Source organism: Suricata suricatta, chromosome 16, assembly GCF_006229205.1.
Source record: "Suricata suricatta isolate VVHF042 chromosome 16, meerkat_22Aug2017_6uvM2_HiC, whole genome shotgun sequence".
Classification (NCBI taxonomy): Eukaryota; Metazoa; Chordata; class Mammalia; order Carnivora; family Herpestidae; genus Suricata; species Suricata suricatta.
This window is the reverse complement of record NC_043715.1, coordinates 49,504,604-49,519,265: the sequence shown is the minus strand read 5'-3', so window position 1 is coordinate 49,519,265 and position 14,662 is coordinate 49,504,604. Positions and strand designations below refer to the sequence as shown.

Here is a 14,662-nt window from a genome sequence, read left to right as displayed (position 1 = left end):
CTGCTGGTTTCCGTTTTCTTCCGTTGCTGCGGAAGTAGTGAACACTAATTGGTAGAAGTGAGTAGAGCAAGCTGTAAAGGTTTCTCCCACATCTCGAATCCCTTGTTCTGAAGGTCGCAGGTCGCTGCTGTTGAGTTCAGTGGGTTTCCAGGCCTCGTGGGGGGCACACTTCAAATATGCGTTTGCGTGTGGTCTTATACTCTTGCACACGTTCACACTTCTTTTTAAAAAAAAGCGTTTATTTTGAGAGAAGGAGAGAGAGTTCGAGCGGGGGAGAGGCAGAGAGAGAGGGAGACAGAATCCCAAGCAGCTCCTCACTGTCCGTGCAGAGCCTGGCAAGCGGCTTGATCTCCTGAACCTTGAGACCATGACCTGATTCAAAGTCGGCCACTTGCTGACCCAGCCCCCCAGGCACCGTGACCCTTTTTTTTTTTTAAACGGAGCTATATGGATCACATAACTTATTTTGTGAAACTGTTTATTGTGGCCGTCTTGGTACTATGCCTCCTTTATTTTCTGCCTAGTGTCCGCATCAGTCATTTGTGGCTACAGTCCTCTGCAGCAGACATGTAGCTTGGCCCCGCGTTTTGGCTCTTCTGTAGGACGTCCCGGCGAGCATCCGTGCGGCAGCCTTGTGCCTCTATCTAGAGGCTTCCCCTGGAAATAGACTTGAAAATGAAACGGCGGGATGGGGGGGCTGCTTACTTAAAATACTGGTGTGCTGAGGCGCCTGGGTGCACAGTCAGTTGGGCATCTGACACTTGATCTCAGCTCAGGTCGTGATCTCATAGTTCACGAGTCCGAGCCCCACATCGGATTCTGCACTGATGGTGTGGAGCCTGCTTGGGATTCTGTCTCTCCCTCTCTCTGCCCCTCCCCTGCTTCTGTGTGCGCTCCGTCTCCGTCTCCCTTTCTTTCTCTCTCTCTCTCAAAATAACTAAACTTTAAAAAAGAAAATCCAAAATACTGGTGTGTAGGGGTGCATGGGGGGGGCTCAGTTAGTGAAGCTTCTGACTTCGGCTCAGGTCATGATTTCACTTTTCATGGGTTTGAGCCCCCCGTCGGGCTCTGTGCTGACAGCTCAGAGCCTGGAGCCTCTTTGGATTCTGTGTCTCCCTCTCTCTGCTCTTCCTATTCACACTGCCTTTCTCAAAAATAAATAAACATTAAAAAATATTTTAAAAAATTTTTAATGATTTTTATTTTTGAGAGACAGAGACAGTGCGAGCAGGGGAGGGTCAGAGTGAGAGGGAGGTACAGAATCTGAAGCAGACTCCAGGCTCTGAGCTGTCAGCACAGAGCTTGAAGTGGGGCTTGAACCCACAAATCATGAGATCATGACCTGAGCCAAAGCCGGACGCTTAACTGACTGAGCCAGCCAGGTGCTTCTAAAAAGCGTTTTTTATTAAAAAAAAAAATACTGGTGTGTAGTTTTTATTATTTTTTCAACGTTTATTTATATTTGAGAGACAGAGTGTGAGTGGGGAAGGGGCAGAGAGAGAAGGAGACACAGAATCAGAAGCAGGCGCCAGGCTCTGAGCTGTCAGCACAGAGGCTGATGCAGGGCTTGAACTCATGAACCGTGAGATCATGACCCAAGCCGAAGTTGGACTCTTAACCAGAGGAGCCACCAGGTGCCCTCTGGAGTGTAGTCTTAAGTTACTTCTCCCAAAAGGCTGAAGCTGTCCTAGTTTGCAGCAGCCCCGCTGTGCACAAAGCCAGGAGGCACCTGACCTGCACAGCGCCGTCTCCCTGCAGGTACCTGGAAGAGGTGGGCTACACGGACACCATCCTGGACATGCGGTCCAAGCGCGTGCGGTCCCTCCTAGGCCGCTCGTTGGAGCTCAATGGGGCCGTGGAGCCCAGTGAAGGTGGCTCCAGGGCCACGCCGGGCCCCGGGGGGCTCAGCGGCGGTGAGTCGCTGCTGGTGAAACAGATCGAAGAGCAGATCAAAAGGTGAGCGCTTGGTGAGACCTGACTGGTCTGTTCGTCTGTGTCCCCTCCTCCCGTGTCAGAAAAGTCGCTGGTGTTCCCTGGTGCTCTGGTGGCCACTTTCTTCCTGGAGAGAGTATTGTGGGTCCGTTCGTTCCAGCGCCTTCAGTGCCTTCATCGTGGGACCTCTGGGTCCCCGCACGTACTCCTGTGCATTATCTTCGTGCGGACTCGCACAGCAGCTCATGTCCCGCCCGGCGCCCCTCCTGAGGCTCTGGCCTTAAGCTGCTCAGCACGCGGAGCACCTGCCAGCAAGCAGAGCCTGGGCGTCCCCCCAGGCCCCTGGGGGCGGCAGAACATACGGCCACCACCCTGGTGCACTCTTACTTGTCCATCTGTCCCTGGTGGCAGTTCACTAGCATCAGCGACTTGATGTTGCTGGCACACAGGGCCGGGGAGAAGGCGAGAAGGCAGAGCGGTGGGACTGGCCCTGCTTTGAGTGGGCAGTGGGAGGCCGCTTCACCCGGGCCACATCTGAGCCGAGACCGTGGGAGGCGCGGAGAGAGGGAACGGCTTGTGTCAGGGTCCAGGACGTGGCCTGCAGGGGAACTCTCGGCCTGGCCGGTGCGGCTGCAGGGAGCGAGCACGTGGGCGCTGTGGTCTGTGGTGAGGTTGAAATCTCGAGTCCGATGAAGTGAGGCTGTGCCGGCCACGATAGGGAGCTTGGATTCTTCTCTAGGGCTTGTGGGAAGCCCGTGGTTTCGAGCGGGGTGTGCCGCGATCCCGTGTGCTGGTCGGCTTCGAGAAGGAAAGGAGCCTCCTGCGTTGTGCTGGCGAGTGGGGGTGGGTGTGAGCGGCAGCGGGGGCGCCGAGTGGCCAGCCGCTCTGCGGGTTTTCTTTTTACAGGAGTGGATGGGGAAGGAAACTGGGAGATGGGTCTGGGCTTCGGTCCAGGCAACGGGAGCAGCCCTGACTCTGATGGGAGACGACCGCTGGAAGGGGCATCAAGGGGGCTGTTGAGGGCCGGTGGACTCCGCCGTGGGGTGGCCCCCAGTACAGGCGACGAGTGGCCAGCCTGGAGCTGGGGGGCAGCCGGACTCTGAACCCCTCTCTCGTTCACCAGCGTGCGGGCAGGGTTGGCACGCAGGACGCGGCGGCCCAGGAGGCTGGGCAGTTGTGGGAGGAAACCCCGGTGCGGAGCGCGCAGAGCAGCTCTGCTAGGAGCAGAGCACTGGATTTGACAGGAAACAGCGGTCCTCTGGCGGTGACCATACACATGGGCAGTTGGCAGGAACTCTCTAGAGTGTCGCCCTGGGGCCAGAAGGGAGGATGTTTGGGTTTATCCAAACTTTGAATTCCACCTGCCTTTCTCCCCTGGAGTCTGTCAGTCCGGGAGGGTGCAGGCCCAGGGACGGCTGGGCTGCCCGTAGGGACCAGTTCCTCTTTCCTGCCAGGCATGTCTGCGCCTGTGGTTTGCCCGGGCCCTGGGAATGGGGGCCGCTGAGTCAGCGGCTCTCTCGCTGCTGTCCTGCCCCAGCACGTGAAGGTGTCGGGGCGGTCAGGCGTCCATCGGGCAGCGTCTGGGATCCGAGCCTGGGCTCCCATGGGGTCACGGTGGGTCCCGCCCTCTTAGCACCGAGGCGGGCTCTGGCCACCTGTAAGCTTTGTCACCTGGCGGGACTGACACCCCCGCTGCCCCCTATCGTGGGCAGGAACGCCGCAGGCAAAGACGGCAAGGAGCGCCTGAGCGGCTCGGTGCTGGAGCAGATCCCCTTCCTGCAGAGCTGCGAGGACGAGGACAGCGACGAGGACGACGAGCTAGACAGTGTGCAGCACAAGAAACAGCGGGTGAAGGTGCGCCTCCCCCGGGAAGGCCCCCTGCTTTGTGCGCCGGCGGCACAGTGCGCCCCTGGGTGCTCTTGCGGCCCACTCAGCCCCTGCCTCGGTGACCTGTCAGGGCTGCCTCTTCCCCGCACACGTCTCCTTCCATCCTTCCGTCCGCTGACGTCCTGAACCCTCCAGACCGGGCCCGCCACACACTACCCTGTCTCCGTGCTCTGTCCCTTGGGCAGGACTGACCTTCTTCACCCACACCAGGTGGCTCTCTGTCCTCTCTGTCAGTAGGTTGTGAGCTCCACCAGGCAGGGACTGTGTGCGTTCTCTGCTCTTTCCCCCGCCCCGCACCCAGCATGGGTGGCGGCTGGGGTCAGCCTGGGGCCAGGTTGGGGCTTCCAAGGGGGACTTGATAGTTCCGAGTGTCCAGTCTGCCCTTGTGGCAGGACCTTGGCTCGGGCACTGCCTGCAGGGCAGAGACCAGATCTCACCTTGGCTTCGGCCCATTTAACCCCTGATCCTCACCTGCCAGAGCCACCATGACGCCCCCATTTCTGCGGCACTGTCCCCAGGCACGGTGCGGGCCCCCCTGACCAGTAAACAAGCCACGCTGTGGGCCTCCGTGGGCCTAGCTCTGCTCTAGCAGCAGCGACATGGAGACTGAAGTCCAGTCCCTGGTACACGGAGCCAGTGGCCGGCGGTGGGCTCGTAAGCAGGCCTGCGCAGGGGCCTGTGTGTGGCCTTCCCATCAGAGCCCCTCCCTGCCTCCTTCAGCCTCACCTTAGCGCCCCTCCTCCAGGCCACCTTTTCTGACCTCTCACCTGCCCTTCCTCCCCTTTCTGCCGCAGGGTCGGAGACCTCTGGACCCTGACTGCCCTGGGTCCTCCCTGTCTGCTCTCCCCATGCCTGTGTGGGATCATGTCTGTCTTTGCCACAGCCCTGTCTGCAGGGTCCCCGGCGCGGCTCAGCACAGGGTCCCGCCCCGTGTGGACTCTGCAGGAGCCACAGAGCCAGAGCGCTGGAGCTGGGTTACAGGAGAATCAGGGAGTCTCCAAGTCTGGGGTCTCTGATCTGTTTGTGGTCCCTCCTGCCCCCATGGGGATTCTCCCTCCTCCCTCCGCTCTTACCTCATCCTCCCCTGGGAAGCTGCCCGCTCCAGCAGAGATCACCGCCAAGCGCTCACACTCCCTCAGGCCTGTGTGTGTCGCCACACTTGTCCCGTGGGCCCTGCGGCAGTGGCTCGTCCTACGGGGTCCCCAGGCCCGCTCTCTCCCCCAGCAGACCTTTAGTGCTTCCAAAGGCCTCCAGGACTTCCGGAGGGGCTACCGGCCTGGCTGTGTCCCTTTGGGCACGTGATTCTCTCTGTTTTGGCTGCAGTTTCAGGGGCTCACGGTCCCTGGCTATGTTGTTGAGGATTTCGTTAACATGAGTTCATGCCTAGAGAGTCCGTGGCTACACTGTGATTAGCACACCCAGTGCACGGTGGTGGCAGTGTTTGCAGTGCTGGGTACAGCGGGCAGAGCAGCACTGCACAGGGCACCTCTGTCGTGGGCCCTCCAGAGCGCCTCTCCGCGCTTCCTCACTCCCATGGAGCCCCGGCGCCGCCAGGGCCTCTCAGCATGCTGGCTGGCCCCCGAGCCTAGGTCTTCTGGAGGGGAGGAGGAGGAGGTCGCCATGTCCTGTCCCTGCGGTCCTCCCACACAGGCCCCTCACGGATGCTGGAGTGGTTTTGAACCACAGATGCAGAGCCCGCAGTCCCGGCCTGGTGGGGGGGTGGGGGTCAGCCACACCCTCAAGGAGCCTGCGGTCTGACTCAGGCTGCCCTTGTGGGTGCCCGGGATGCAGTGCAGTACGGGACGCGTAGGAGGGAGAAGATTCCCCAGAAGGGGTGGTGCGTGAGGCCGGCGGTGTCAGAGTCCCGGGGCTGGGGTGGGGTGTGCTCTCCCACCGGCACTTAGAAGTCGGAGGTCCAAACTGCCGTTGAAGGTCTTGGCACTCCCTTAAGCCATTTTATGCAGCCATGGGGGTTGTGAGCACTCAGCCCCTGGACAGCACTTTCTGTAGTGATGCAGGCACCTTGAGGGGATAGAGGATCCGGTGCAAGATGTCCTTGGCTGGACTGGGCCCATGTGGGGAAATGCAGGCACGTGCGGCCCCAGAACCCCATGTCTGGAGCGGGGTCCGAGCTTGCAAATGGAGGCTTTGGTTCTGACCCTTCGGAAGACCGGTCGTGAGGAGTGCCAGTGCTCCCTGCCCAGCGTCCTGCTTCTCCGGGGCTGTGCTCTCCCATCCAAAAAGTAGCGTGCGCTGGGTGTACAAGAAAACAGCTTCCGCCCACCTAGAAAGTTCTAAGAAGGACTCAGAGAACCCTTGGTAATCTCCCGGTCCAGAGCCGCTTAGTATATCAGGAACAGCTTGGACTGCTGACCTTGGATGAGGGGCTTCACTGCTCAGCCTCAGTTTCCTTATCTGTAGTATGGGAATAAGTGCAGTAATGCTGACTCTTCACAAGGTTGTGCAGCCCCACGGGTGAGGCTTGCTTGGTCAGCTGGAGAACGCGCAGAGGCTGGCTTGGTGTGTTGGATAAGTGTCTGTCACCGTCACCCCTGTGTCCCACGTCAATTGTGCATCTCTGCGTACTTGCTTACACACATCGGCATGTACATCTCTCCCCTCTGCCCTGCAGCAGGCTGTGCTGTCTGACACCCCTGCCCCCCAGGCAGGCTTGCGGGGGTCCCAGGTGGGGGCGGGTGGAGTGAGGGAGGAGGAGGAGACTGCCAGGCTGTGGGACAGGCACCAGGCAGGACCTGGACCTGGTGAGGAGCAGCCTCCGAAGGCTCCCAGCAGGGGGAGCACTGCCGCCACAGTGTGCCCCCGCCCAGGGGAAGTGTTTGGTGCCGACGCGTCCAGGCGGGGCGGGGTGGCTCCTGGAGAGCCAGCGGGCCGTGGGCTGTGGGCAGGGGCCTCCTGACCTGGCTGCTTTTCTCGCTGCCCAGCTCCCCTCCAAGGCCCTGGTGCCCGAAATGGAGGACGAGGACGAGGAGGACGACTCTGAGGACGCCATCAATGAGTTCGATTTCTTGGGCTCCGGAGAAGATGGGGAGGGCTCTCCAGACCCTCGGCGGTGTGCCGGAGAGGGGACCCACCGCGAGCTGGGTAAGCCGAGGGGTTTCTGGCCAGGCAGGGGCACGCACGGCCGCCCACAGCTGCTTCCTGCCCCAGGGTCTCTGCCGGACGGATATGCTTCCTGAGAGGAGGGTGGCCAAGGAGAACAGAGGCCCACCCTGTGGCAGCCAGGCCCTCACCCCTTCCCTGGAAAATCCCTGTGGGGATGCAGCCGGGCCTAGCTCTTCCTGGAGCAGGGCCTCCAGCCCTCTACACGAGTGTCTCGTTCTTGGCTGACCTCCGGGAGGGGACAGGATGAGGACCTAGTGGGGAGAGGCAGACAGGGCAGGGCCGAGTCCTCCTGTTCTGGAACTCCGAGTCCCAGGGCCCTTGGTGGTCACATAGGGTGGCTGGGGACTGAGTTCCCTGCGAGGCTGGCACCACAGAGTGTTCTAGCTCAGTGTGCCACCTCCTGGTGGTCCCTGCCCCCGCCTCAAGCCCTAGTGCTCCTGGTCAGGACTTTCTGGCTGAGTCGCATGGGCAGGAGAGGCCCCCAGGGGCCAGGTCGAAGCAGAACACAGGCTCCAGCCCTGTGCTCTGTCCCTGCAGAAAGTCGGCGGGTCAAACTCCAGGGAATTCTAGCTGACCTTCGGGATGTGGATGGGCTGCCCCCTAAAGTGACAGGTCCCCCGCCTGGCACACCCCAGCCCCGGCCACACGAAGGTAAGCGGCCCCTTCCCCCTGGCCCAGTCCCCTGGGGCCCATAGCTGAGGGGGGCTGCAGAGCGAAGCCCAGGGCTTCTCTGTGCTCAGGGTCGAAGCCTGGCCTCTGGTCTGCAGCCTCCCTGTCCCAAAAGTTTGTCTGTCTGTCTGTCTCCCTCTTTTTTTGTCTGTCCTGCCCTGTCTGTCTGTCTGTCTCTCCCTGTCTCTTTCTTTCCAGCTGTGATTCTTGATCTTGTCCTCTCCCTATCTCTTTCTGACTTCTTATCTCCCCCTCTGCCTCTCTCTGTCTTTCTTTCTCTCTCCCTGCCCTTCTCCGCCCCCTCCTTCCCCTCCCCCTACCAGGTTCCTTTGGCTTCTCCTCAGACGTTTTCATCATGGACACTATCGGGGGCGGGGAGGTGAGCCTGGGGGACTTGGCGGATCTCACCGTCACCAACGACAACGACCTCAGCTGTGATGTAAGTTTTTGGGGTGCCCCGCCCCCCACAGGCCCGAATCGGGCATCCTGCACCACACCGGCTCTTGCCGAGCTTTGACTGGGGTGTCCGGCCTGCCCTCGGCCCCTTAGCAGGAGGGTACTGTGAGGTCATTCAGCAGCTCACATTGTCGTGCGGAGGGGTGTGGACACGCATTTGGCACAGGGCTTGGCAGTGTCACTGAGGTGCAGAGTCTGGAAGACAACTCGGCCTGTGCCTTCTCCTGCAGGCGACGCTCCCTCCCACCCCTGGCCTATATGCCTTACATACATCCAGCGTTTCCCCTCCCCCCCCACCCGCCCACCGCCATGGGCCGGGGGCAGGGCAGGACGGCACCACAGGTGGAGGGACTCTGGGTTGGCCCAGTGTGGGGAAGCTGGCTTGTACAGGAGATGGGAATTGAGGTGATCTTCACAGCAGGAAACCAGAAAACCAGGCGCGAGGGGCCTGGTGGGCTGGCGACCCGGGGTGAGAGGAAGCCTTAGGGCCAGTGTTCGGAGCCCCAGACCCACAGATGGGCCGCGGGCGCACGTGCACCTCCCCCCCAGGAACATTTGCCACGGCCGTTAGCAGGATCTCACTGCTTCGGCGCCTGGAAGGGGGGGCCGGAGTGGAGGCTTGGAGTGGTGAAGAGGGTAACCGCAAAGCGGCAGAGCCTCTGGCCCTAGGAGCAAGGACAGTGGTGCCAGCTGCTCTGGGACCTTTGGGGCTAGAGCCCAGCCAGGGGCTGCGTCACGTGTTGGCCGTGTTGGGGCAGGACAGGGAGTCTTGTGTGGCAGTCTGCTCATCCTCCCAAGGGGCTGTCCCTGGGTCCCCCACTCGGAGAAGGACACCACCACCCCCAGGCACGCACAGGGTCTCTGGGACGCCCCGAGCAACCTGGCTCCCCAGGCTCTTCCTTCTGCATGCACCTGTCCCCACACCTGTCCCTTCTTCTACCCCCAGCATATGGTCTCTTGGCCCCTCTTTCCCTGGGAGACCTCTCAGGGTCCCTTAGCCTTTTTGCAGCCACTCGTATCTTTCCTCATCATATCGTTGTGTGGCTCCCCGTTTCACGTAGGGTGAGATGCAGGTTCCTAGAAGTGGCCCTGGGCCCCGGCCTGCCACGCTCTCCCTTGCTTTCTGCAAACCAGGCCTCTTGTCAGGCTCTAGAGCTGCACCTGCAGCCTCAGGGACTTTGCACCTGCAGGATCCTCCCCCAGGCCCCTCCCCTGGTCTGGCTAAGCCCTGCTCCTTTGACACCTCAGGAAAGCCTCACTGACCCCCACAGAGGCGGCCAGGCGGCTCGGGGGCCCTTCCCGGTGCATTCATAATTCCTAACTGCCCAGAGTTCACCGTCCTGGCACTGGGGGGGGGGGGGGGAGACTGACTTGGACTGCTTTCCCCAGACCCCCTCTGAGCTGACTGCCCAGAGAGCAGCCGGTCCCCGCACACTGTAGGACCACCCGAAGGAGCAAGGGATGCTGCCAGGCGGGGAGGGAGGGCAGGGCGCGTGGGGCTAAAGGCTGGTGGCACGGGGGTGCTCCATGTGGGTCTGGGTGGCGGTCCGTGTCTGTGGGATAGTGGGGACGCTGAGGCAGCTCCCACTACCCCAGCTCTCGGACAGTAAAGATGCCTTTAAGAAGACATGGAACCCCAAGTTCACCCTGCGCTCACACTACGACGGCGTGCGCTCCCTGGCTTTCCATCACAGCCAGTCGGCTTTGCTCACCGCCTCAGAGGATGGCACGCTCAAGCTCTGGAACCTGCAGAAAGCTGGCACGGCCAAGAAGTGAGGGCGGCTGCCCCGGGCTGGGGGGAGGGCAGGGGAGAGGCATTGGGGCTCAGGGCGACAGCCGGCCCTCTGCCTCCCCACAGGAATGCCGCGCTGGATGTGGAGCCTATCCACGCCTTCCGGGCTCACAGGTAGGCGCGCACCCCCAGAGGCGGTCTGGCCCCCGGCCCTCTGTGCACACACTCCCTCATGCCCGGTGCTCCGCTGACATGGTGCTCCCGTGGCCGGGTCTCGCCACAGCCTTCGGACTGGGAGACGGGTGTGGGGAGCTAGGGGAAGGCAGGTCTAGGGGGCACAGCCGGAGCCCCAGATGCCGGATTCCGTCTGGCCAACCTTGAAAAGTCTAGCAGAGAACTTCAAGAATGTTATCAAGAATGCCCCCGTGGAGGGGGCGGGAGGAGGGCCGAGACTGAGATTTTCGTCCGCTTCGCCACTTCTGCGCCTTCCAGGGGCCCCGTGTTGGCGGTAGCCATGGGCAGCAACAGCGAGTACTGCTATAGCGGCGGGGCAGACGCCCGCATCCACAGCTGGAAGATTCCAGACCTCAACGTGGACCCCTATGACGGCTATGGTGAGGACAGCCCCCTTGTCGCGCGCACCCCCCCCCCTGCCCCGTGTCCACCGGAGCGTCCTCGCTCCCTTGGCGCCCACTGGTGCCTAGCGATGCAGGGGTGGCGGCGGGGGGGAGCTCTGTGCACCCCAAGCGCAGTGAGCCTCGGGCCTCTGGTTGCCCCCGTGACAGGGTGGGGTGGGCCGAGTCAGGGGAGCGGTGCGTGGGGGTTGCTTCACCCAGGGGCTGGCCCATGAGCGGGCTCGGAATCCGCACTGGAGCCAGGGCCCTGCTGCGTCGTCTTGGCTGAGTGCAGGCATCAGTGAGGAGGGAAGCAGGTGACAGGGCAGGCTGTAGGCGCCCGTGTGAGGGGGAAGTGGCAAAGGGACCGCGTTCACCTCTGTGTGGTGTGGCCCCCGCCTTCTGACGCATCTTCTGATAACGTTCTTGATCACCCACGTGGCTCTGTGCCGCTCTTGTCGTGGCAGAGTTTAGAGGTCTGAGTCTTCCCAAGAACAGTCTCCCCCCCCCCCCCCCCCCCCGTGAAAGGTCAAGGGTCAGTCTCAGGTGGTCTGTGCGCTGGGCCCTTGGAGCTGCCACACATCGGGGGTTGGCAGGGCTTGACCACAGCATGCTCTGTGGACTTGAGTGAATGGAGGCAGGGGTGGGAATGACCAGAGGTCTTTGAGTAGCCCTGAGCTTGTGCCCTGGGGGCGGGATGTATGGGCGGAGGTCGGGGGTGACCCACAGGTCCCAAGCTGCAATGGGTTTGGGGGCCACAGAGCCATCGTTGTTCCTTCTCCCCTTTACCAAGTCCTAAAAGTTGTATACCGAGCGCTCATTCTGTGCCTGGCACTACGGTGCCCCTGTGGGGACAGCAGTGAGCCAGGGGCACCCCCACCCTCCAGAGCTTCCGTTTTGGGCTGTCTCCTGAGCCCTAAAACCTTCTGAGCAAAGCGGGTGGTGAGGGCAAGCGGCCCGCGGCTCTGAGGGCAGGAGGAGTCTGGGGACGACACTGGGGGAATGGGTGGCTCCCAGCAGGGTCGGCGCCTTGCCACCGTCTGGGATGGGGCCAGCGGCCCTGACTAGCTTGTTCCCTCCCATCGGTGGGTCCAGACCCCAGCGTGCTGAGCCACGTGCTGGAGGGCCACGGGGACGCTGTGTGGGGCCTGGCCTTCAGTCCCACCTCCCAGCGCCTGGCCTCCTGCTCTGCCGACGGCACCATTCGCATTTGGGACCCGAGCAGCAGCAGCCCCGCCTGCCTCTGTACCTTCCTCACGGCCAGCGGTGAGTGGGGGGAGCCTGGCTGGGGGGGCGGGGTGTGAACCTGTCACAGGAACGTGACTCCCCATGAGGGCCCAGGGCAGGGCCAGGTGTGCGAGGCAGCCCTCTGTCCCTCCGCCACAGATCACGGGATCCCCACCTCAGTGGCCTTCACCAGCACCGAGCCCGCCCACATCGTGGCTTCCTTCCGCTCTGGCGACACCGTCTTGTATGACCTGGAGGCTGGCAGTGCCCTCCTCTCGCTGGAATCCCGGGGCAGCAGCGGTAAGGGGGCCCGGGGCCAGCGGCTGGTACCTGTGCACCTCCTATGGCCCCACTGGGTCAGTGTCTGGTCAGCAGAAGACAGCTCCTTTGGGGGCTCTGGGTAGGAAGGAGATGAGGTCCCAGCAGCCGCCCTTGTGGCTTTTGTGGGACTCTTGGGACAGCTCAGGGGATAGAGATCACGAGGGACTCACCCATCAAGCCTCCTGGCGGAATGCATGGCCCCTGTGGGTGGCCCATACCATCCCGTGGCACCCCAGGCTCTTACAGATAAAGCCAGATGGCCCTGAGGATGAAGAGACCTGGGCGCAGGGCTGCCCAGGCTGCTCCTTGTCGGGGTCTCCCTGATCCCCCAACATCCTTCCCTCTCCTCTCCTTCCAGGCCCAACTCAGATCAACCAGGTGGTGAGTCACCCCAGCCAGCCCCTCACCATCACCGCCCACGATGACAGGGGCATCCGCTTCCTGGACAGCCGGACAGGTGAGGCCCGGCCTGTGCACGTGCTCATGGTGTCCCCTCGGGCCCTTCACCTCCCTGCGAGGGAGAACGACCCTCCGCCCCCTCTCTCCTCCAGGGAAGTCCGTGCACTCCATGGTCGCCCACCTGGACGCGGTCACCTGCCTGGCCGTGGACCCCAACGGCGTGTTCCTGATGTCGGGAAGTAAGTGGGGACCACCCCGGCTCCTAAGGAGCAAGGGTGTGTGGGTGCCGAAGAGGAGTAGACGTGGGCGATGGGCAGAGACACTTCCGCGCGCGTCTTCCCGGCTCATCCAAACGCCCAAGGTGGGCACACACATCACGCCTGGCACACAGACTGGAAATGGGCTCACGGAAGGCCCGCAGTTTGGTGGCAGCCTGGGGGGTTGGCCACAGGATCAAGGTCCGGGCGTGTCTGGTTCTCAGTCCCCACAGGATTGTTAGTCTTTGGCGCCACCTGCTCTGTGGGTAAGAGCGCTGGGGCCCGAGCCTCCATGGGGCTGTGCCTTGGAAGGAGGGGGTGCGGCGTGGGCAGGAGGCGAAGGGAGGTGAAGCGTGTGCCTGAGCCATCAGGGACGCCATGGGCACGGGGCCTCCTGCCACTCGCCGTCGCTCGCCCCCGGCAAGTGTGTGGGACGTCGCGAACCGGCACCCAGAGGGGCCGTTAGAGCACGTGGATGGGCCTGGTCCCCACCGTGGCTCGGTCTTTGCCCCTCGAGGGTAGCAGCTGTCTCTTCAGATGGTGGTAGAGGGGCGGGGCAGTCAGGGAGGTCAAGCCCAGGGCAGTGAGGATTCTGGACAGGGCCCAGGTCCTCCCTTTTTAAGGGACGAATCGAGCCGGTCTCCGCCACAGCCGGCCCGGTCCTTCTGACACATAAGTCGGGCCATCTCTGTACGTGGCTCTTGCCCTAAGGCCCAGCCCGTCTGCCCCCCACTCTCTGCCCTCCTCTCCATGCTCCCGCTCAGGCTGCTACAGCCACACCCGCCCGTGCCCGTCCTCAGAACCTTCCCCTGCCAACCCTCTTGGTACCCCCTGGGCCGCTCTGGCATCACGCTGACCAGCTTGTGCTCAGGGCTGTGGTCCGCCTGGCACTGCTTACCCTGTTTTCTCATTTACTGGGTGCCACGTCAGAACGCTGACAGTACTGGGTGGGGAGGTTTGCCCAGTCCGTCCGCTGTGCCCCCGGGGCCTGGTACACAGGTGCCCAGTGAATGCTCGGTCCCTGGATGGAAGGCAGGCTGGGCTTGAAAGTGTTCTCCTTTGGGCTTGGCGTCGAGGTGGCCGGCAGAGCGGGGGGACGAGAGGATGGAGGGCCCCCCACTGTTGAGGCCAGGCTGCTCGGGGCGGGGGCGAGGTTCGTGGGGGACAGCGCTCTGCCCCCACGCCTGCGCAGGCCACGACTGCTCTCTGCGCCTGTGGAGCCTGGACAACAAGACGTGCGTGCAGGAGATCACGGCCCACCGCAAGAAGCACGAGGAGGCCATCCACGCCGTCGCGTGCCACCCCAGCAAGGCCCTCATCGCCAGCGCGGGTGCCGACGCCCTGGCCAAGGTCTTTGTATGATGCCCACCTGGCCCCACCCCGGCCACCATGCCGGCTGGGGAGCGGGGCCGGGCAGGCGGGACTGAGGTGAGAGGCTGGACCTGGGGGGAGGCTTGGTTTGGGAGGGCGTCCTCCCCCCTAATGGGACCTCCAACATATCCTTTTGCCTGGCACTTGAGGAGGGTGCCATGTTCCCAAGGTGGTAGCCGGGGGCGCCCTTGTGCGATCATCCAGGGAGCCCCTGGGCATCGAGGGAGGGGGCTGAGGTGGCCTGACCTTGTACCCTCGGGGTCATGCTCGTCTCCCCTCCCTCTGTCTCCCTCAGGCGATATGCCTAGCCTCGGTCTGGAGGCCCAGAGGCCCGGCCTCTTCCCGCCTGCCTGGAACCTGGTGGTGCTAGCGGCCCTTTCCCTGGGAGTCCGCGCCCCACAGCCTCCCCTTCCCCAGGCATCCAGCCTGGGGCGCCGCCTCCCTCAGGACTCCTCCTCCGCGAAGGCCTCGGGGAGTCTCCTCTCTGCGCCCTGACACCCAGTCCTGGCACCTGAGCTGCCTTTGTGGGCGCAGCACAGCCAGGGCTGGGTGTCCTTGGGGATCAGCTTTTCCAAGACGCCAGAAGGTGCCAGGTTCTCTCTTTGAACCCCGATCCCCCTTCCTCCTTCCCAGACCTGGGAAGTAGCTATGCCCAGAAGAGCCCCAGGCGCCCC

At 62.8% G+C, this 14,662-nt stretch overlaps 1 protein-coding gene across 2 annotated transcripts in view; it reads left to right on the top strand.

Annotated features, from left to right (window-relative positions):
- Positions 1–14,656, top strand: part of STRN4 (striatin 4) — an 18,938-nt gene extending 4,282 nt beyond the window's left edge. The window contains exons 5-18 of one of the 2 annotated variants that reach the window (XM_029924861.1): positions 1,759–1,956; positions 3,645–3,786; positions 6,762–6,921; positions 7,480–7,593; positions 7,956–8,050; positions 9,664–9,839; positions 9,926–9,973; positions 10,292–10,413; positions 11,509–11,679; positions 11,800–11,940; positions 12,320–12,418; positions 12,513–12,599; positions 13,810–14,045; positions 14,284–14,656. In XM_029924861.1, the coding sequence (XP_029780721.1) occupies positions 1,759–1,956; positions 3,645–3,786; positions 6,762–6,921; positions 7,480–7,593; positions 7,956–8,050; positions 9,664–9,839; positions 9,926–9,973; positions 10,292–10,413; positions 11,509–11,679; positions 11,800–11,940; positions 12,320–12,418; positions 12,513–12,599; positions 13,810–13,979 (1,723 nt within the window). In that variant the 3' untranslated portion in view covers positions 13,980–14,045; positions 14,284–14,656. Of the gene's footprint in view, positions 1–1,758; positions 1,957–3,644; positions 3,787–6,761; positions 6,922–7,479; positions 7,594–7,934; positions 8,051–9,663; positions 9,840–9,925; positions 9,974–10,291; positions 10,414–11,508; positions 11,680–11,799; positions 11,941–12,319; positions 12,419–12,512; positions 12,600–13,809; positions 14,046–14,283 lie in introns of both variants that reach the window. The other variant, XM_029924860.1, reaches the window with a different exon arrangement.
- Positions 14,657–14,662: the final 6 nt, after the last annotated feature.